We start from the raw sequence: 23,217 nt of genomic DNA, 5'->3' as shown, positions 1-23,217 counted from the left end.
TGGGTCCGCACTTAGAAACCTCAAGTTATTAAGCATGTTATAAATAGCCAATTACAATAGGTGGCAACATTGAGTGGCAAAAGAAACAAATCTGTCCTTAGTCTTCTAAACCATGCAATGGTGGGGTGGAAGCTCACAAATGGCTTTTACGTACAGCGATAAGGATAGCCTGTTTGCAGGAAAGCCTGACCCGACCAAGGAATGAACTGATGCCTATACGTAAAGGGACGACCTATTTAAATGAAGCCAGAAGTACAGAATCAGAAGTGATCTCATTATGGATCATCCAGGATGAAAGCGCCGCATGACTAGAGGGACTCTTATTTTAGGACCACTTGAAATATTTGCTCACTTTATTCATCTCAATCAATATTCCCATATCAGAATCAAATGTAAAGCGACAGGGTAGTTTAAATGGTTTAACCAGCTTCAATGTTCTGCAATCACTACTCTACCATTTCATTCTCCTTTCTATTTGGCCAGATGCGGACTCCCAAATGCCTCAGCACGGCCTCCATTTGTCATTAATATTTACCTGCTAATCTTAATGCACTAGATCAGATCTAATGGTTTTTAGTATTTCCTTTTAGAACAGTAAACAATCGAGCATACATTGTGCGACGAAATGACTAAGGCAACCCACAGGAGTAGAGGGAGAAGCATGTGGTTCTAAATTCCTACTAAGGCCCACACTACTACAGAGCAGCCGTGATCCCAATTAAAAAGTTGAACTAGACAGCATGAATGGAATGAATGCCTTGTTCACCTCTTTAAGGAAGCGTGGGCTGAGAGCAGGCCATACTCTTCAAGAGGGTGTGAGGGGAGCATGGAAGTAACCAAAACAGCAATAGTACAGCAAGTATCAAAATAAGTATTTGGCCAAACTATGACTGAAAAAAGTAATGCCGCTCCAGCAGAATATCGTCTTACTTTTTGGCTTCTACTGAACACTTAGTCTTCTCATATTAATTCAATGGAACAACTGTAAGGGTGCAGAAGCAGGAGACTGACACACGGGTGGGCATTTTGTTGATTTAAGACTTATTTAAAACCAAAAGAAAAGGAAAACCTTAACTAACCTTCTTTCTAACAGGGGGTTTCCATGCCTCAAATAAACTAAGGATTTTGTCAGGAGGTCTTGTCAAAAGTAAATGGTCAACAAATGACTTACCCCTGGTAACGTTCTTTCGATTGGATGTTCCTCCCACGTATTTCTCATCTTTGATGTTCGATATCCAGCTTTAGCTGCTTCAGAATTTTATTTCCGCCAAAGGGCGCTGTGAGTCGACTCGATGTCCCTCGGGGGCCTCCGTCTCGATGATGATGTCATTGAAGGTATATATATAGCACGCGCAGCACTCGTTGGCTTCAGTTCTGTTTTTTCTTACAGTAGAAATACCTGCATAACCAGTCTTGAAGGAACGAAGCTGTAATAGCATGGGAAATTCTACTGTGGGGTAGGTTAGGAGGGCGATGGGGAATACGTGGAAGGAACTTCCAGTCAAAAGAAGGTTACCAGGGGTAAGTAACTTGTCCTTCTAACGGATTGTGTCCTCCCACATCTTCCTCATCTTCCTCATCTTTTGATAGACTCCCAAAGCAGTGTTGGATTTGGTGGAGGGAGTAAGAATTTCAGTTTCTTATAGGCTTTCATGAACCGAATGCAGGACTGCTTTTCCAAAGCTCCCATCCTGACTGAGGGAAGACACTAGCTCCCAACTTGACTGAGGGAAGACTCTAGGCAGTAATGTTTTGTGAACGTGAGAATCGTAGACCATGGTGCTGCCTCACAAATACTTTTTATCAGAACACCCCTTTGCAGGGCTGTAGAGGTAGCCATGCCCCTGGTGAAATGGGCTCTTAACCCTTCAGGAGGATCCTTCCCTGCCAGTCTGTAACACTCCGAAATAGCCAGAATGATCTACCTGGATAAGGTTTGTTTCGTAACAGCCTTACCCAGTTTGTGGCCCGTATATCCAATGAAAAGCTGATCATCAATACAAGGTTTTGACTGCCTAGATATATAAAAGTTCTGTGAAGGTCCAACCTGTGTAATCTCTCCTCCTCCTTGCCAGGATGAGGTGGGGGATAGAAAGAAAGTAAAACAATGTTCTGTCCTACGTGAAAGTCAGAAATGATCTTGGGTAAGAATGAAGGCTTAGCCCTCAGAACAACCCTATCCTTATGGAAGTTAGTAAAGGGTGGCTTAGATGAAAGTGCCTTCAACTCACTCACTCTACAGGCTGAAGTTAGGGCTACCAAGAGAATGGTTTTAAAGGTTAACCTTAAACGACGAGTGTAAAGGTTCAAAGGGTGCACACAAGACATTTTAATACCAGATTAACATCCCAAGTTGGAACCTGGAAAGGAGATGGAGGGAACACATTGGTGAGCCCCTTTAGAAATGGTGTCACTAGTGGAATTTTGAAATATGAACATTCCTCTGATGAGCGCTTGAAGATGGACATCGCCGCCAAATAGCCTTTAATAGTACCAATTTGGAGCCCCAGATTGGCTAAAGATAGTAGACAGGATCAAACATCCACTATTTTACACAGAAAAGGATCTACATTCTTGTCCGTGCACCAGTTGCAGAATGCATTCCAATGGCAACGGTACAAATACTTTGTTGCTGGCCTTCAGGCTGAAAGCAAAATCTCCATTACGTCATCCGGGAGGTCCCAATCTTTGTACCTCAGCCTCTCAGAAACCAAACGTGAACGTTGAGTGTCTTGACCTCTGGATGGAGAACCCGACCCTCCTCTCGCGAGAGAAGGTCCTCTCTTTGTGGAAGACACATTGGAGGACAGTTGGCCATGTCCAGAAGGTCCGGGTACCACATCCTCCTGGCCCAATATGGGGCAATTAGGATCATGAGTTTCCCAAACTTTCTCAACCTCCTGATCACGTGAGGAATGACAGGGACTGGAGGAAACTCCTACAGAAGTGGAAACTCCCAGTCCACTACGAACTTGACTCCTAGAGCTCCTCTTGGGGGAAATGCCCTGGAGCAGTACAGTTTGCACTTCTGATTGGCACTGATCACGAACAGATCCACTTGAGGGGTTCCTCCCCAAAGGGAGAAGATCTCTTTAAAGACTTCCTGAGCTTGTTCCCACTCATGGGAGACTCTGCTCTGCCTGCACAAAGCATCTACCGCCGTGTTCTCCACTCCGGCTAGCTGAACCACAGATAAGGAGATTCCTTCTTGAATTGCCCAGTACCAGAGCTGCATTTCCTCTCTGCACAGTGGTAGTGACCCTACACCTTTTCTCTTGTTGGGGCAGTACATGGCCACTGTATTGTCTGTCATTATCAGGACATTCTTTCCCCGCACAGAGGGCAGGAAGGCCTTCAGCGCTAGTCTGATTGCCCTCTGCTCCAAATGATTGATATCTAGTTTGGACTCCGATGCAGACCAACTACCGCTGATTGTCAGATCGTTTGTGTGGGCTCCCCACCCCGTGAGTGAGGCATCCGTCACAACGGTTATCTGCGGCCATGGTTGCCAAAAAGGTTCTCCCTTTAGAAAATTGTCCTCGCAGGCCCACCACAGAAGATCCTGTGCGACCCTGCTTGGAACCTGAAGTAGGTCCGACATCTTTCCTAAGAACTGGGACCATTGAGTTCTGCAAGCCCATTGAAGGGATCTCCTTCTCAGGCTGGCCTCTGGCACCAGAAAAATGCAGGATGCCATGAGGCTCACCAACCTAAAAAAATGAAAAAAGATTCAAGGCCGGGAAATGCTGGGCACTCTGAAACTTGGTGACCATATATAGAATGTCTTGAGCCCTCACCTCGGGTGGCAAGCTTTTTCACCCCCTAGGATGTATCCAGTACAGCTCAGCAGAACTGGAGCTTTTGAGAAGGTGGCATATGGAACTTCTTGTAACTGAGGGAGAAGCCCAGTCTTTGAAGAAATTGGCAGGTGATGCTGAGATGATCCAGAACTTGTTCAGGAGAACTCGCCCTGATCAACCAATCGTTCAGGTACGGGTAGACGTCAACCCGCCCCCTCCTGAGACTCGCTGCCACTGCCGCCATCTGTTTGGTGAAAGCCCTTGGGGCATAGGTTAGCCCAGATGGCAGAACGTGAAATTGATAATGAGTATCGCCAACTGCAAACCTCAGGAATTTTCTGTGCTTGTGATGGATTGGCCCATGAAAATAAGCATCCTGACGGTCCACTGACACCATCCAGTCCTGGAGTTGGAGGGCCTGAAGGATCGGAGAAAGTGTGACCATCTTGTAATTCTAACCCCTTCTACTGAAATGTGCTCACGGTCTCTAATACTGGTCGCCTACAGACCACATTAGCCTGCCATATTGTGCCCTTTGGTCGCCTACAGACCACATTAGCCTGCCATATTGTGCCCTTTGGTCACCTACAGACCACATTAGACTGCCATATTGTGCCCTTTGGTCGCCTACAGACCACATTAGACTGCCATATTGTGCCCTTTGGTCACCTACAGACCACATTAGACTGCCATATTGTGCCCTTTAGTCGCCTTCAGACCACATTAGACTGCTGTATTGTGCCCTTTGGTCGCCTACAGACCACATTAGACTGCCATATTGTGCCCTTTGGTCGCCTACAGACCACATTAGACTGCCATATTGTGCCCTTTGGTCGCCTACAGACCACATTAGACTGCCATATTGTGCCCTTTGGTCGCCTTCAGACCACATTAGACTGCTGTATTGTGCCCTTTGGTCGCCTACAGACCACATTAGACTGCTGTATTGTGCCCAGGATCACCTACAGACTACATTAGACTGCTGTATTGTGCCCTTTGGTCGCCTACAGACCACTTTGAGGAGTTAGCACTGTGCCTTATGGTCGCAGCTCGCCCTGACACTAATCCAATATGCAAACTTGGTTGCCCCTCATCATGTTCCCGTTCTGCATTCTCCCCAACCACACACCCTGCCTGGCCCACTACTACTGGCCCCATAATAACGGTCTCAGTAAGCCGGCATGCCCCCGGCATCACCCTATCCCATGTCCTACACCGTTTCTTCCCTCTACTCCCCCATTCCCAAACAGCGCAAGTCTTACTCCTAGGACCTATCTGAATACCATCAAGCATCATGCTATCAGCCCTGATCCAATCTCACTTGTATTGCCCACAGCAGAGTCACCTCACCACAGCCATACCGAAAAATTCTCTAACCCTGTGACAGGTGTAGCGAGACACTTCCGATTAAGGTCGCGTACCCTCAACCACCCCAACCCAGTCAAATATGAACACACACCTCCCAAACAAATTAAGCCCAGAGTACCTCCCCCTCATCAAAACCATATTCCTAGCCAGAAACCCAACACTACTTCCAAACCAGCTCCGGACACCCCCAATAAATTACTATCCACCTTTAAAGGAGCGCTTATCAATGCACGCTCCTTAGGAGCGCATGCTATAGAAGTTCACGACCTCATTATGGAATCACAGCTCGACATGCTAGTAGTCACAGAGTCCTGGCTCCATCAAGCATCAGGTCCACTACTAACTCTGGCAATCCCATCCGACTACACCATATTCAGAACAGATAGGACCCACTCACAAGGAGGCGGTGTTGCTATTATAGCCAAGACTAAATTGCAGCTTAGATCTTGTCCCATTGAAAGTATTGAAGGGTATGAAACATTACTCGTAAAATTTCCCATAAATGCCAAAACTACTATTAATTTAATAGTAATTTATAGAGCACCTAGCCCCAACAACCACCCAGAGACTGAAATTCCGTTGCTATTAGCTCCACTAATAAAACCTAGCTCGAAATACATCATCCTGGGTGACCTTAACCTAGGTTTCAATGACAGCCAAGATGCCAAAGCAGAATCACTGCACTCCGCCCTGAAGGACATGGGTTTCAGCCAACTAGTTAATGCACCCACACATATCAAAGGCAGGACTCTTGATTGGATCCTCTCCCTTAATACCCCCGTAACCATTGAGGTCATCTCCCCTCTTACTTGGACTGATCACCATAACATTGTATTTACAATCAATCCCTCCGAACCCACACAAAAGAAACCTAAAACTATGATTACCTATGAAACTAGAAACGCCCGCAAACTCACGCCAGAAAACTTCACGCCTCCTCTTTCAAAAATCCTAGCTTCTACCTCGATCACCAGTGACAACCCCTGCCTCCTAGCAGACATATATCACAACTGCCTCACTGCAACCATTAATGCTATAGCACCGCTCACCACCAAGGCAAAACGCTCAGACAAGCGATCTAGCTTCTGGTTCAATGATGATCTTAACGCCCTCAGAAGAACCAAACGCGCGTGTGAACATGCCTACAGAAAGCATCCTACTGCAGAGGCAGAAAAAGCCTACCAAGAAATAAACAAAACCTATAAAACAGCTACTATTACCTACAAATCTAATGCGTACAATAATAGGATCAGCAATGCTACTTCAGATACCAAGGAATTATTTGCCATTCTAAAAGAATTGGAAAACCCCACTCCAGCCATAAACCCTACCATCCCCAGCAAGGAATGGTGCACCACTATACAAGACGCACTAACAGCCAAAATTGAACTACTCCAAATAAAAATCACATCCAAAAAACAATCACTAGCCAACAAACCTGCCCTCCTTAACCTAAATCGACCACATCAGGAATTCACCAGCGCCCCATTCCATTTCACACCAGTATCCCAAAATATAGTGTTTGACACCATCACCAAACTTAAAGCATCCAACTGCAAAGGCGATTCTGTCCCCGCATCAGTAGTCAAATCCTGCGCTCACACCCTCACCCCCATTATCACCAACTTCGTCAACGCTTCCTTCAATACTAACCTAGTACCAGCTAGCATTAAAGAAGCCTGGGTCACCCCTCTCCTGAAAAAACCTGCCCTAGACCCCACTGTGCCCACTAATTACAGGCCAATAACAACTGTCCCATTTCTCCTCAAAATATTGGATAAATTAGCATACAACCAAGTCCAAACTCACCTCGAACAAAACCACCTCCTTGGCACGAGGCAATCAGGCTTCCGCCCCAACCATAGCACAGAAACGGCGCTCCTTGACTTAAAAATCCAAATGGATACCATCAGAGACTCAGGGAAACTCTGCATCCTCCTCCTACTCGATCTCTCCGCAGCATTTGATTTAGTAGACCATAATAAACTGTGCGCCACACTAGCGAAAGACTTCAACTTCTCCACCGAAGCTACTACCTGGATCAAATCCTTTCTTGCTGACCGCACCTCCAGGGTCGCCATAGGTAAACAAGCCGCCAACCCCATCATAGTACCCATTGGTGTCCCCCAAGGTTCCTGTCTCTCACCAACATTATACAATGCATACACTAAACTCCTCTTCTCAGCGCTAGACGACATGGGTGTCATCTACACCAACTTTGCAGATGACACCCAGATCCTCATCCCTTTATCGGGAGACTACACTCAAGACACCGACACTATCAACAAAATATATGCCATAATCCAAAATTGGATGGCACTAAATAGCCTCTGTCTCAATGATGAGAAGACTGAGGTTCTCATTGTGGGCTCCCAATCCAAAATAGAAGCATTACATCCTGATTACTCATCCATCAACATTGATGGCACAAACATATCAGTACTCAAACAAGTGAAAACACTAGGTGTCTACCTTGATGCCAACCTCACCATGACCAAGCACATCAACGCCCTCTCTTCCTCTACATCCTACACCGCAAAACGTATTGCTCTCAGTCGCCAATTCTTGACACCCACCAATTGTATCACGCTGGCAAGAGCTTTAATCTTATCCAGGCTCGACTACTGCAACGTACTCTACCTGGGTACCTCAAAAGCCAATCTAAACAAACTACAGCTTATCCAAAATAAAGCCCTTCGGGCGGCCCTTGGAATAAGGAAGTCAGATCATATCTCAAATATTAGAAGAAACCATCACTGGCTCCCCATCAAAGCCAGGGTCACATTCAAAGCTCTGTGCGTCACATTCAAATGCATCCACTCATGTGTCCCCATCTACCTCAACCACGCCATCACCAGAAAAGTATCTAAGAGGCCCCTCAGATCTAACAGTCAATTACTCCTAGCTATCCCCCGCTACAAGACAACCAAGGCAGGAGGCAGTAGTTTCCAATACCTCGCACCCACATATTGGAACTCTCTTCCCCTCCCCATCAAAAATGAGCAAACATTCTCAGGTTTCAAGAAATCCCTGAAAACGTGGCTATTTAACCAAGACTAAAAAATCCCCCTCCATGCTTCAGGAAATATCATTGTACTGAAACCCTGCATTTAATGTCTTTGTGTATGATTATTTTGTATTCACATGCACTGCGCCCGATTGGCAAAGTCCAAGAAATGTTTTAACCAAGCTGTCTGTAACATCGCCGTGGTACCCAAGGGTTTGGGCGAGTAATAAATGCAATAAATAAATAAAAAATAAATAAAAATAAGTACTTGTCCTTCCGGAGGAACTTGCTCAAGTATCTCAAGTCCAAATTGGGTCTCAGTCCTCTGTCCTTCTTGGGTATTGAAAAATAAGGGGAATAACATCCCTAGTTCCTCTCCGCTACAGGCACTGGTTCTATAGCGCCTTTCTCTAGGAGGGTTAAAATTTCCTGCAAAAGGAGTGGATCTGGAATCCTCAAAGAGAGGCTCCCCCGGTGGATTGCTCGGAGGTCTCCATATGAAAAGAAGGTACCCACGGGCTATGGTTTTCATTGCCCAAGCCTCCGTAGTAATGACTCACCATTCTTCTAGATGCTGCAACAGTCTGCCCCCCACTGGTGAATTGTGACTCAAGAGCTCAGAGAGGTTTTGAGGCAGCTGATGCAGTGGCGGATGGTAAAGATGCCCCTGCTTGAGCTGGCTTCACACCTCTCCCTCATCCACCACGAGGGAACTTTCTTTCGCTTCTTTGACCAGCCATTCCCCTTGCTCTTCCCACCGAGTAGTAGTGATAAGAGCTATCCCTCCAAGGTTGTCGACTAGGGCGAAAAGGCTGAAGCTGCCTAATAGCGGCACCTAAAGATTTGTCTGCTGCCTTTGAGGTCTGCAACTTCTCAAGGATCTCATCAGCCTTGTTACCAAAAAGGTGAGACCTGTCAAAGGGCATCATGTTAAGGAGTCTCGACTGCACATCCGGTGCACAGCAGACTTCCTCAACCACGCAAATCTGCGTATAACTGTGCTAGTAGCCATGGCCCTGCTGATGCTGTCAGCAGAATCCAGAGCCGACTGTAGGGACTCACACATGGCTTCTTTGCCATCTATAATTATGGCTAAGAACCAGTCTCTTTCACCCCCCTCGGGAATGTGCTCTGCTGCCATGGAAATGCAGCCCCATATAGTGAAAGTACATTTTGCAAGGGCACATGTGGAGTTGGCTGATTTAAGCGCCATACTCCCTGCAGAAAAAACCCACCATCTACTCTCTTGTCGTCCCCATCTGTAGGGATGCTAGGATAAGCTGCTTGCTTAAAAGTTGCTGTAGCTGCCTGTAACAGCAGACTTTCTGGAGTGAGGTGTTTTGACAGGTAGTCGGGGTCACTACTGGAAGGATGGTACTTTTTGGTCAAATTCTTGTTCACAGCCGGATTGGTTTCTGGTGTTGCCCAATTCGCTGCCACCCTTTTTTGCAGGGCAATGTGAAAAGGTAATAAAGGCTCCGACTGAGGACCCTTATCCAGAATGTCTATCAGCTCATCCTGTTTGAATATTAACGGAGGCCTACTCCACCCCATGTACTCTATTACCTTGGGACATGAGCTGTCTCTGTGATGCATCAGCATGCTCCCCTGCCTCTGGTCTTCCAAACGTTAGCTTAGGTGAGGTGTCCACCCTACTGGCCGGCTGAAGGTTGTCATAAAGGTACCTCAACCTTGATTCCTCAGAGATAAAACTTTCTGGTTCGGGTACATTTGGCGTATCATACTGGTGCATCGTTATCTGAGGGTTCATTCTCCTCATATATTGAGGTAAGGGACTTAAATAGTCCTTTCTTGGTAAAGGCACATAAATCTTTTTAGGCATCAAGGGTTTAATGAATAATGGATTTGGCGCTAGAAGAGTCATCAAGGGTTTGGCTGCATCGAAGGCGCAGCCGGTGTCTATGACCTCGACTTATGCTTTCAGCTCGACGGATCCTTCGATGACACGTCTTCAGATCCGGGCCTGAGGATCGGTCAATGACATTTTTGACCAACAATCTCGACACTTCTTGAACCCGGTCTTCGGGGTAGACAGTGTCGACGAAGAATACATAGTCGATTTCTAGAAGCAATTAAGCTTTTTGAAGTAAAGAAGCGTGTTGTATTTCTCAAAGCAATAGCATTTGCAGAAAAACTAAACTGAAGCCAACGGGCGCTGTTCGTGCTATATATACCTTTGATGACATTCCTGAGATGAAGGCCCTCGAGAGACATCAAGTCTATGACATTCTCATGCTCTCTCCCTCTCTCTCTCATGCTTCCTTCCCCCTCGCACTCCCTCTCAGTTATAGGGAGCGTGAAATGCTCTTCGTCAAGGGCAGAGCATCAAAACAAAGTCTCAAAAGGCTACTTGGACTGACTCTCCACCAAGGCGCAAATAAAATAAAGTGTTATGTTCACAATCCCTGGGGGAAAGGTTTCTTAGGATTCCAAGAGAATGACTTCCTTCTCTTGGCTGTCGCAGAATGTTCACAAAAAAACAGCAGTGGGTGCGACCCCCTTTCCCTGGTCTCACTACCAACTTGGTTTCTCAGTTGGCCAGCTATTTGCTATTACAATGTTCATAAAACTGTCCATGGTAAAGCTTTCTTTCACTTGTTTTGCCTTCTCTGTAGGCACTGTGATTATTAAGATTGATGAGAATACTTCAATGGGTGCAGATCTCCGACTTGGAGATACAGGACACCGGGTATACTGCCCTGCCATGTACTGTGACAATGATGATTAACTTGGAGGTCTTGATCGCCTTTATGGGTCCCAGACTCTGACCTCCTTTCCACGTTCAGGCCACCTGGTCTATTAGCCTGCCAGGTACGGAGACTATGATGATTAACTTGGATGCTTTCAGGACTTTTTATACTCTCAGGGTTGGGGTCCCTTTCACCTCCCCTTGCGTACCTGTCTCTATGGTCTGTGGTTCTCTCACGGCTTCCATGAAGACTCTGGCTCGCCCCAGTGTTCCCTCGCCGGTCAGCAGTTCCCTGTTGCTTGCCGCGGCTCAGCTAGGGAAATTTTCTTCTACCCATCATGCTTCCTGCTCCGCACGTTTGCCGTCCCATACTGGAGCATCAGGAGCGTCTTCTTCCACCTTCGTGGATCGGCCCTTCAAACACCAAATCCACCTTGTGGTGAGGTACTCCCTTCATAGCGTCCTGGTTTACCTTCTCTGGACTCCTGGTTCCTCCATGGAGGGCTTGACATTAGTCCGAGTCCTTCCTCAGTTTCTATACTTCGATCAAGTCCATATTGGCTAGACTGTTCACTTAGTACACTGTGCCTCTTCCTCGTCTCAGTACTGAAGAGGCACAGTCTCACAGGAATTAACAGAGCTGCTCTTTATCTTTGTATTGGGAAGGGGAACTGTATTTGGGTTGTCCCGGCTCTTCCTCATCCCAGTGCTTCCTATACTGGAAGTATAAGAAAAACACATAGGAAGAGTAGTGATGGTGTTGGTATGTGTTGGTGGAGAAGGTGGGCTAAGGTAAGGTGGGATGTGGGAATACCATGTTATCCCCAGGTCGTCACTAATCCCATAGGGGGCTTCCTTCCCCATGAGATCCACCTGCTGAGTACCACACCCCCAGAGGGACTATCGGGTAGCGGCCTCACCTCCCTGGCCTCATGGACACCCCCTGAACCTCCGCAACCCTCAGGGAAGAAGTGACGGCATCCAGGAAGTATATGGAGTGCAGCTTGCAAAAGAGAATGCAATTGAACATTTTCTGACAGCGTTGCTGATACAATATCAGACTAAGGTGCATATGCTTGTGTACTAGAGAGAAGGGGAGGGGAGCATGGTTTGTAATGATAGGAAATTCATTTAGCTAAAGTTTAAGAATTTACAACAGGTGTTGGAGACCAGTAAGGGTAAGTAATTAGTTATATGTCAGGCAGGGTGCTATGCCTCCACCAAAGAGCCTGCCAGACGGCTTTCATGTTGAGGAATCTCTCCAGTTTTTCTCTGGGTCAGCCTGCATGGGGGACGGGGGTATAGAGGGACAAGTGTGAGGGCTCTGTCGGAGAGTTATACTCTATTGGTGAAATTGGTAGGAGTGGAGGGTGTTCAGAAATCTGAAGACTTCATAACAGGTGGGCTGTGTCGTCAAGGTCAATAGGGCTATGGACATGTCATTTAGCCGTCAGGCAGTGCAAGATGTGGCCAACATTTTCCAAACCATATTGGACTCTTGGGAGAACTTACTTACTGCCACAGCTCTTCATTATATTATAGGCCTATGTGCCCAAACATGAAATGCGTGAGAGAAGCATTCTTCTGTGTAAATAGAGTGAGCCAGGGAGCAGAAAACACAGAAAAGCCAAAGGGCCTTGCATTCTCTTGTGTGGTGGAAATGAGGTGGAAACGTAGACATGGATTGAGATTAAGTGGGATTTACTCACTACCAAAGAAGCAAGTGCCTTTTTTTGATTGATTGATTGATATTTTATTTCTATCGCGCTCGTACACAAGTGTTTCAGAGCTTATAGGTTTTGGCCCCATTCAGTCAAATGTCCGTCCTTCCGACATGTGATTACCACTGCTCCAATCCTATCAGCCTCTCAGTGAGAGTGCTATCTCCCTTTTGTCCCATGAGTCGGGAGATGCAGACCACACAACTCACTTACTCATGACTGGAATCCTGCACGATTGGACAGAAACCATTTATGCATTTGCATGTGAGCTGAAAAGAAGGTTCAAAACTCACGCTCCCCTTAAGCTACCTGGCAGCTCACAAGAGATTGCCTTTGAGAATCACACACGCTGCAATCACAAATTGCAATTGCCATATTCTTCATTGCAACTTATTTTTGCATTCTTGGAGCCTACCACTTTTAGCAGCACTGGTTTGTCATTTGCAACATCTTCTGTACTTTTGGTCTCTGCTTTATTGTTAATGTTTGTTTCTGGCTTGTATGCAAGTAAAGATATGTTGATTCAAATTACAAAAAAGAAAGAAAAATCATGGGAACATTTAAAGAGAGTTCTCAACTTTGGAACATGATTTACTAAATACATTTTCAGCTTCAACTAAATGCTTTGCAAACTAGTTGGTATTTGGCTGAATGCTATATAGTCTACTGAGTGTAACCTAATCAAAATAAGACTTTAAAGTAGAAGAGCAGACAAACTATTAAAAACACTAACAACCGACCCCTGTTACGAGATACACAAATAATGAGACTTTGGAAGAAAGGGGCACTATCGGTTTTGCAGAAAAGGAGTCCAAGTAAAAAGACTTAGGGCCCACAGAATAAGGCCAGAGACACAGAACCACAGACATATACAGTGTGTCTTCATTCGGGGTGTCAACAGCACACGCCAGGTTTCTGGGTACTTTCTGGTGCATCCAGTCAGGTTTGAATGGGTGAGTTGGCTTCATGTGAAGCCAGTAAGATAGCTCAGTGGGTTGAGCGTCTGCTGCTGCGATCTGTGTGTGATCTGCAGGTCTGAATCCCAGCAAGGCCAACTCAGCCTTTCAACCTTTCTGAGGTTGATAATAGTATCAACTTTGGTTGGGTGATACTGTATGTATATATATTCTCTGTAAAGCGCTTTGGCAAAAGAGCTATATAAATAACACATCAATCAATGTGATTCAGCACAGTGCTACAGTTCGACAAGAAGAAAAATCTAGAAGCTCAAAGAAGCTTGAGACAGGAGTGCAATGTCGAGATGCCATAGTTCGAAGGCTCAAGCGGTCTCAATGTGAATGGAACAGATTCAACTTCAGCTTGCTCGTCTGGATCCAACAAAGCGGTGTGGTTTGATGAGCGGCAATAGTTTGTGGCTCAAAGAATCTTGAAACATATGGCAATGTTCAGGTCAGTATATCTCAAAATGGCGTAAAGTTGAGCGAGTGTCAACAGCAGCTCCACTGGGTCTTTACTGCAGCTCGAAGGTGCTCGGAGCACACACAGCTGCTTAAAACCCACAGACACACAAAGGCAGCATCTTATGTTCCATGGGGTGCTTGCTCTGGGTCCCGTCATCGGATTCTCTGAGAAAGATCGACTCCATCTTCTGCCCTTATAGACTCAGGAAGGCTGCCAGGGACACTTGCACGGCTTGCCACTTAAGCAGGCAGAGTCCTGGGAACCAGTTCCATGCTCAGAAAGGAAGTGGGGGCCTGGCAAATTCAAGATGGCTGGCACTTTTCCCAGGGTGAAGGTCCTCTTCAACTGCACTGCCCTTCCTCGTATAACTTTGTCTGCCTCAGACCAAAAGGCTCCAGTCATTATCTCCCAGGTGTGACTTCCTAATTGTGTTGCAGAAATGCCTTTGAAGCTCCCGCCCCCCCCCCCTCCCTAGAGGAGATATGTACTATTCTCCTAGGAAAGCGGTCACTGGTTTCCAACAGTGACCAAGGGGCATCCTTGGCAAAACTCACCATCTGTTGTGGGTGAAACTTCCAGGCCAGATGCAATACACAAATGGCTCTGAGCCTCAGGCCCAGTGAAAATAATAAAATATTTCAGATTGGTTTTTAGCAGTTTTTATTTCTTCTGCCACTAAATCAAACCAAATTTAGCTTTATACTTCTCTTTAGCCAAAGTACTAACATTAGACATAATATGAAAATATCCAGTTAAAGGTATTTTGAATATTGATGGCAGTAAGGCAGCCCATGGCTGTTGGACTTAATGGTGTTCCGGCAGGCAGTTTTGGCAAAGCATATGTTATTCTCTAGCTGTGTGATGAATCTGAGGATGTCGTCCCTTCTCCCTTAGGGGGATACCTTTTCCATTGGGCTAGGACGGTGCATTCACAATACAATAGTCACTCTGGGGGTGGTGCATCGGGGGAGGATCACATGGGAAGGGAAATCCTCTATGGGATTGGGGACAACTATTCCCAGGGAATGCGGTAGTCCCCCGCCTTGATACATCCAATCCCTTCTAAAATACCAAATACCCTTTGCCCCCATAGGTAGAGCAAAAGTATTCTGTAACAAGGTAGGTCAGTCACTGTAAATTACTTCATAAAACCTAAAATACAAGAGAATACTAAGTATCTTGCATCTGAGTTGAAAATGAGTACTGTGAAGATGATCATGGAGAGCCAGATCATCACTCGGAAAGAAGCATAGTGTGAGGTCGAGCTTTTCTCAGAATGTCATTTTCCCGAACAAATACAGTTGGCCGTCGCAGGAGTTCAAAAGAACTCAGCGGTGAGACAGAGGGTGAACAATCCTGAGAAGGAACTGCAGGACTCCTGCACCGAGCGGGCAGAGAGGAGGCAAAGGGGAAGATGCTGCAAAGCAATGAGATGTAGAACCCAAACGCGGTCCAAGCTCGAGGGGCCATTTGGGTTGCTGCTGTTACGTACCTCAGAGCATCACAGGCAAGACACGCAACCGGGTAGAAAGACTCAGTCTGGAACCGCTGCAGACCTCGCCATTCATCAGGGAGCTGCTGGAGCCTCAGAACATCACAGAGGCTGGGGAAACGCTGGTACCAATCAAGAGAGAGGAAACAGGTACGCAGGTTTGTCAGGAGGCATTGGAGGTCCAGAGGAGGAAGAGAGTGAACATAAACATTGGAGAAATAGGGTCTGAGACCCTGAAGGGACACTGGAAGTCTGGGACCCAGACCCGCACCCACAAGGAAATGAATGTACAAGAGGAATGGGGACCCTCAGAAGCCCCAGGATAAGAGAATCAAATGTTTGGCAGGAGAGTGAACCAAACATATATCATCACCAATTGCGAATCTGGGACCCGCACCCACATGAAAAACAAGCACCTAATGAAAGGCCGGAAAAGAGGGTATGAAACCCACGTGAAAGAGAGAGAGTCCACAAGAGGACACTAGCTTGCCAGAAAGTGAACCAAGCTGTATTGCGTGACTGGGACATGCACCCATGTGAGAGACTGAAAGGCCCAAGGACCCCAGAGTTGGGAAAACAGAATACTACATTCTAAAATGAACTTTATCAAGTTGGCAAGACAAAGGATTGTGAAGTTAAATAACATATCCTTTTGGATTGTCCACTGACATTTTCTTAAGAGATAAAGGGGCTCAGGAGCCCAAAAGGAGGAAAACTAGAAGAACTCTAGGGGAAAGGAGCACAGCCCTAGCCTGGGAATCTTGCATTTTTTAACACTGTTTATTTCATCACTTTTTATTGCGAGAAAGACTAGGAACTTTTCTGTTGACTGAAAACACAGAGAACATTTCTTACTTCAAGAAGAGACGACCACACTTGCACAGTTACTTTAAATTATTAGTATTAGGGACAGAAGCAGATTTTTGGACAAGACGGTGGGAAACTATTTTTAGACTTTGTGCCAATTTCACTAGTTTCCTTTGAGGTAGGGAAACCCCTCTTAGCTTTAAGGATAGAGAGGCCTTTTTGTAACCTTTTCTTATTTAATAAAGGTTTATATCCGGAAACATGCCACCATTGTGTTCGAGCCTAACTTCTGCACCCTTACAAGCTGGCATGTTGCCAAATCATATTGCAACTGCTGGCATATCAGAAAACAGGGCCCAGAAAATTACATGTGTGAACTATACTTTTCAACATGAAGAATTTTTAAAATTGGGGCCAGTTTGGCAAAGCTTGCTGAGAGACTAAATTAACCTCATTTTGCATTGCAAAAATCAAAAAAGCTCAAGAGTGCAGACCATGACAAGTGGCATTCTGTCACGCTTTGACACTAATAGCATGTCTTCATGAAGTTGTACAATAAATGACTGGATGTGCGCTTATACTTTCAAGCCAAACCCAACAAAAAATCAAATACTGGTGGTGGGCTCCCAAAAATAATGACAAGTGTTACCATTAACAAATTAAATTGTATTTTATCAGCATCACAACAATGAAAGGCTACCTTGGTCCCATCAGCTTTCAAACCACAGACATCTACAGCAGGGAACATTGAACTCACTGACCTAGCTGGTCTACCTACCACCTTCGGTAAAAAAACAAAGTGACTTGCAACCCTGGTCTTTTCCCTTGTTACACTCTCACCCGTAAGTGCTATATAAATAACACATCATTATCACATCATTGTTATACAGATTACAGCAATCACTCAACCTTTAGTCTCTCCATTTTATGGTACTAAAACAATTATTTCCATATTTCACTTGAAACCCCCAACCCCCACAATCATGGCAGTAGTAGCATTTGCCCTCCCCACCTGGATTATAAAAAGAGGTGGTGTTTTGATCTTAAAGTCTCAAGTATCAAACATCTACAATGAGTGCAGAACTCTGCAACCACCCCCACTCCTCAATGTGTAACAGCAGCCGTGTAATCCCAGGAATCCATTATTCCACAGGATGCAAGTGACACAGGCAATTGATTTTAAAATTCTCTTCTGCTTCACCAAACAGGCCTTTTATGAACAAAGCACACAATTTACTATTGCAGAAAGATGGCTCAGAATCTGATGCTCCTCTTTCCACCACCCCAAACATCTGCAACTTACCTGCTTGTGTTTGCTCCGTCCAGTTTCTGGCACCATGTCTTTCGAATTTTCTTCCTCACAATATATTTGCGCTTTAATAACTCTTTTTATGGAAACCTCTTAAAAACTGCATTTTTTCTGACTGGGCATACCCTACTCGCACTTACACCCCTATCCCTTGAACTGGCTGCAGCCACTATACGCAGCGAACAGGCTAGTTCCTTGAAACCACACAGTGGTGTTTGTGTCAAAACATAAGCATTGGCAATGCTAGTAGTTTTGGCTTGTGTATAAGTATTAGGCATTTGCCAGGCAGTGCTATTAGAGCCCAGGTACTCGCACCATTCTGCATCTGATACCATCAATTGGCAGTTAATACCACTAAGGCTGTACCTGACAAGCACCCTTTCCCATGCCCGTACAAACAATTGCCAATGCTTGTTTTTACTTGAATCAAATCGGTATGTTTATCCATCGATTCAGGGTCCATTTCACCCGACTGTCTACCCTGGACTGGGGGAAACAATCGACCTTCGGTGGGTGACATGTGATACTGGAGGGGTCTCCCAATGGATAGTAGTATTATGTGAAGGCACTGCCAGAATTTGCCTTAAACTAGAGCCCTCATCAGTTCCTCCCCTTAACGGAACTTGCTGTTGCCTGTCCCACCACCGCCTGCAAGAGGAAGAACTAATACTACAAGCGTAACCAGATCTGTAAAAAGCATACTCTGCTGCCTGAATAAAGTCTAACATTGATTCACGAAAAAAAGTATACAGAAATAGTTGCCATCTCAGTGTCACCAGGAATTTCTACCAATTTGATGTCATGGGCTGCGACTACTTCCAATTGTGGAAAAAAAAGTAGATTGATTCAAAGATAAAGAATCAATTTTATGAAATAAACTTTGAATCTTAATTGTTTTTACGTCAGCTCTCCCACCAATATTATAACCATTACACCCAAAAGGTTTTTATATCTTAGGCGAGTCAATCAATGACATGTTGGCACGAGCATCATCTGCTCTCTAATTATTCCCAAATCTATTTACAATATCGACGTAAGCATTAGATTGAGTGACTAATCTTGGGGGCCATAGAAATACAACCGCCAGTTACTATAGACAAATTATTGACATTGGAACATCATTTGTGGCAATTCAAAGCAAGAGGTGCACTTTTCCTAAAGGTAATTAATAGAGATGGGACAGGTTCAAAGAGACTATATAGTATTATAGTATGTGCTTTAGACGTTTTGTGCAACAAGGTACAGTCGCTAAGAATGATTTCCAGCTGATTTTCAAAACCCAACCATTGATCGCATCTAGCAAGTACAGTTGTCAGCAAACATTCTAATGCCAAGAATTGGGTACAGGATTCATTAGAGACAAAACTATTATCCCTGCTCTGCAATGGGAGATTAAGTAATTTTCAAATCATGTCTGCTTACAGGCTTCACCGCTGGAAAGTCAAACTTATAAGGGCTGATGGCGAAGTCCAGCACCGCTCTCCCTCCAAGCAAAGCCGAAAGCAATGAAGGAGAAGAAACCATGTTTCGCCCCCGAGCCTCACACAGATCTAAAGATGCTAACCCTAAAATGGCAAATGGCAAAGCAGTGGAGAAACCCAGAGCTGCACTGCGGCACAGCAATACATTGCCCTGCTCAATAGACAACGAGCTGCCGCCGACTTTCACTTTGTTTAACTAACATTGCAAATAGGTGCCGGCTGGCAGGTTAACAGCATACATCTACTGCAGAGACATATTTACAACGTTAGTAAAAACAAAGTGAAAGTCGGCGGCGAAATCAGGAAAGCCAAGCCACCGACGACTTTTCCTTTCTTTAATTAACATTGCAAATAGGTCCTGGTGGGTTAACAGCATTAATCCACCATTGATACATATTTGCAGCGTTAGTGAAACAAAGTGAAAGTCAGTGGCTGCATCGGGAAAGCCAAGCCGCCGCTTTTTCACTAATATTGCAAATTGGTGCCGGCGGCGGGTTAACATTAATCTGCCGCTGGCACATATTTCTAACGTTAGTAAAAAGAAATTCAATGTTGGCGGTGGCTTAAAGCCACCAACACAAATTAACAAAAATTAAGAAATGCAAACAAAAACACATATCTTTCAGTTATGGCTTACCAGAAACAAAATGGCTTACTTGGACGAACACACACTGCACATCCAATCACAGCACTAAATGCAGAGCCAATCAAAAACACTTGACCAATCTCCCACAAGTCACTAGATGTACATTTTCGCAGCCATTTTAAACCCAAATGAAACTATTACAGTACCTTGTTTATTTTTAATATACAATACTGTAAAATGTGTAACATAACTTGAAAGTTGCAGTAAATATATTTTAAAGCATCATCAAGTCACATTACTTTAAAATAACATTAACAGATGGCGGCCACTATTTTGGAAGTAATAAATGGCTGACAAATCTGACAAATTCACCACAGAGTAGAAAATCTGCCAAAGAGTGCAACCAGAGGAGTGCTGTGGGAGGAGATGGGTGGGAATGGGAGGAAACACCTATACATTTCACTTGGCGATGGGCGTTAAATGGGTGGGGCACATGGCCAAAATACATAATATCCATCCTCATATGTCAATCTGCATTGTTTTCAATTACAAACCTGCATCCAAAGCCCCTTTTTCAAGCTCATGTTAAAGCTCTTATTGTAAAAAAAAAAAGTTTATACAGGAGGGTGGGGGGCTCGATACGCGGCAGGCAAGCAGTCTCCAGGTTCCATGGAACGTGGGCTAAGATTGGCAATTTCAGCCCATAATTCAAGGAACCTGATTGGCCAGTTAGATCTTTGCAAATTGTGAGTTAGAACAAGAAATAGCTTCTGGCTGCCAGTCATAGTTGCAGCTAAAACCACATCTTAAAAATGATAAACCTATTACCTTAAGTTCAGAAAAAAAATCTCAAAACAAAAATAATTCTGGGTGCAGTTTTTTAATAGGAAAACAGAAAAAGAGAGAAGAGGACATCTCAGAGTATACCTCTGGGAAAGAGACCTAATTTAAAGGACACACCACAACTGTGAGGTAGCCTTATAATGCTACCATCTCAGCAAGACAACATGCTTTTCTTCCAAGTTAAAAAAAAACACAACAAAAAACCCCCACAAAATTACTTTTCAGCTAACCTGAATTTGCTCTGACTTCATGCCGCAGATGGTAGAAAGCTTTACCAAGTAACCAGTGGCACCTACTGATGTAGATTGGTGTATAAGGCCCACAGTGTGCCAACCCGCTGGGCTTTACACACCGATTTACATCATTACTACATCTTTGGTTAAACAACAAAACTTACATTTTGGTTGCAGAGAAGATCTTTCATCAAAAGCAATCACAAAGTACTTGAGAACCAAAGCATTCTAGAAACCGACTTCTAAGTCATGATCTTTATCGGTTTTAAGACACGAAGTAGACAGCTGACATGGCACAGAGTAGATGGCGGTTGGACATATAGAAGGTTCGTGCAATTGTAATCCAATTCTTTTCTACACCCGCACTGAACTCTTTCTATCTCCACATCCGAGTTTTACACTTTCAAGTGCTACCTCAGAGATAAGTCACCCTTACTTGTTAACACCCAGTACGCATCCCTTATGTGCAGCGCTCCATTGCCTTCCAGCTTGGTTTGCACTTTATACATCTCACGCATACAATCTCATTCAAGAGTGATATACATACAATGAAACGGCAGGTCTAAAATGAGAAACGTCACTGGCATTAGTGCAAGACTCACTATCTCATGCGAGTGCTACACATACAGAAAATAAACTGCAAATATGGACATTATATACACACAAAACATGGCGGTAGTGAATAAATTGGATTATTATATATTGTTTTCAAATGTGTTCATATTTTTTTTTAACGGACCCTAGCTTAAATCTGGGGGGATGGGAAGGGCAAACGAGAAGTAGGTATTCAGTTAGTACTCACGGTCTTCGCCTGGACAAGGCATGCCAGGTTTCTCTGGAATGCTGGCAAAAACTGAAACAAAAAAGGCAAAAGCAGTGCTTTAATATCCCTTGAAACAAAAAGGACAGTTCATCGCTCGTTGCAACATTGCTTTTCTCCAACTCCCTAAAACCAAGCACGGAAGCGAAACTCTGCTGCAAAGAAACATGTAGACGTGTTTCCCACTGCCACTGGGAGAATTTTTTTTCTGCTTTCCTTCAGCCGCTCAGTTCCAAGGCCGCCTTATGTGCCGAGAGCAACTGCCACCAAAATGAGCTGCTGGCTGCAGACTTTATAAATTAAGCCAGCTCGTCATGGGATTCTGAAAGGAGTGCACAAATTGGGAGGAAGGGTGGGAATAGAGGGCGCGCAGAAAGAAGGTTATGCCAGCGTCTTTCTTTTACTCTGCCATCCTGTTCAGTCAGTGGTGACTAACAAACATGAAAGAGCGGAGGGGCAAAATGAAAACCAAGCAAGTACTCTTTCACGCAGGATGTCGGGAAAGACTGAAATTCAACCCATTACGCTTCATATAAAGACCGGCTTCGATGGGAAAAGAAAAAAAAATCCTAAAAACACCATCATTGTCAGTAGCATTTATAGGTAATGTAGGAGACTGAGGGATGCATATAGCAGCTTGCCTTTAAATTAAAAATACATATGCAACAAAGAATGCCTACGGAGCTTTTCATTACCGTTACAATCACATGGAACGTGCTGAATGGGTGTACTTATGGCTCTATATCGGCCCTGGGACCGAAAGAAGCGACAGGCAGTGCTACTGCTACATCAACAGAGCTCTTCCTCAGGGGTGGAAAATGTGCATCACGCTAGCCCACACCTTGCCTAAGTCAACAGTATGGCAACCACTCTCTGTTGGGAGGTCTACCTTTGACAAAACATAAAGGAGTGCCGCGCGTAGCTTTTAACTGTCCTGCCTTTATGTGCAGCCAGAGAACATGTATGGATAGAGAGGAAACAAAACCAAAACCTTAAAAACATTTTAAAAATACACCAACCAAAGATCCCCATTAAAGCCCTCAACCAATACCGTGCATGCCAACTACAAATTGACTAATTCACAAATATGTACAAACACTTTTCGATACATTTCCAGCACTTCTTTGCACACCCACGCCCTCGATGGAAAGTTCCCAAATTGGTATACTGCAGCTTGGAACAACAGTTGCCTCAAAATATTTTTAGTCAAAAGGAATACGCAAAATCAGAAACTAACACTGCAAAAACGATCCCGGGTTTGTAAAGGAGCATGTACTCACCTCTAGTAAGTACTTTTGGTTCAATAGGCTGTGTTCCATTAGGAATGTAGAGGGGTTATTTGTACCAACTATTGCAGGGGTCGGCAACCTTTGGCTCTGCAGATGTTTTGGACTACAGCACCCATTCCGCCAAAGCCAGTGGAGAGGGATCATGAAAGTTGTAGTTCAAAACATCTGGAGAGCCGAAGGTTGCAGGCACTTAAACACTTAAACTAGTGGGTGGACTACCATTTTAAAAAAAATTAAAGCGTTTGGACACAGAAAAAAACGCACACCTGTCCAGGAAGTGCCTTGCAAGCCTCCGCTCACATGTGCGTCCCTCTACCTGGTTTCACTTC

The 23,217-nt window shown here is 44.8% G+C and overlaps 1 protein-coding gene across 1 annotated transcript in view; it reads right to left on the bottom strand.

The window, feature by feature from the left end:
* Window positions 1-23,217, bottom strand: part of PRKCZ (protein kinase C zeta) — a 1,951,357-nt gene that overhangs the window by 1,304,600 nt on the left and 623,540 nt on the right. Inside the window, exon 5 of the mRNA XM_069610174.1 lies at window positions 21,582-21,632. Within this exon, the coding sequence (XP_069466275.1) occupies window positions 21,582-21,632 (51 nt within the window). The remainder of the gene's footprint in view (window positions 1-21,581; window positions 21,633-23,217) is intronic.

This window comes from Ambystoma mexicanum, chromosome 8, assembly GCF_040938575.1.
Source record: "Ambystoma mexicanum isolate Mex_15411 chromosome 8, UKY_AmexF1_1, whole genome shotgun sequence".
NCBI lineage: Eukaryota > Metazoa > Chordata > Amphibia > Caudata > Ambystomatidae > Ambystoma > Ambystoma mexicanum.
The sequence above is the reverse complement of the archived record's forward strand: the minus strand, read 5'-3'. Positions and strand labels throughout refer to the sequence as shown.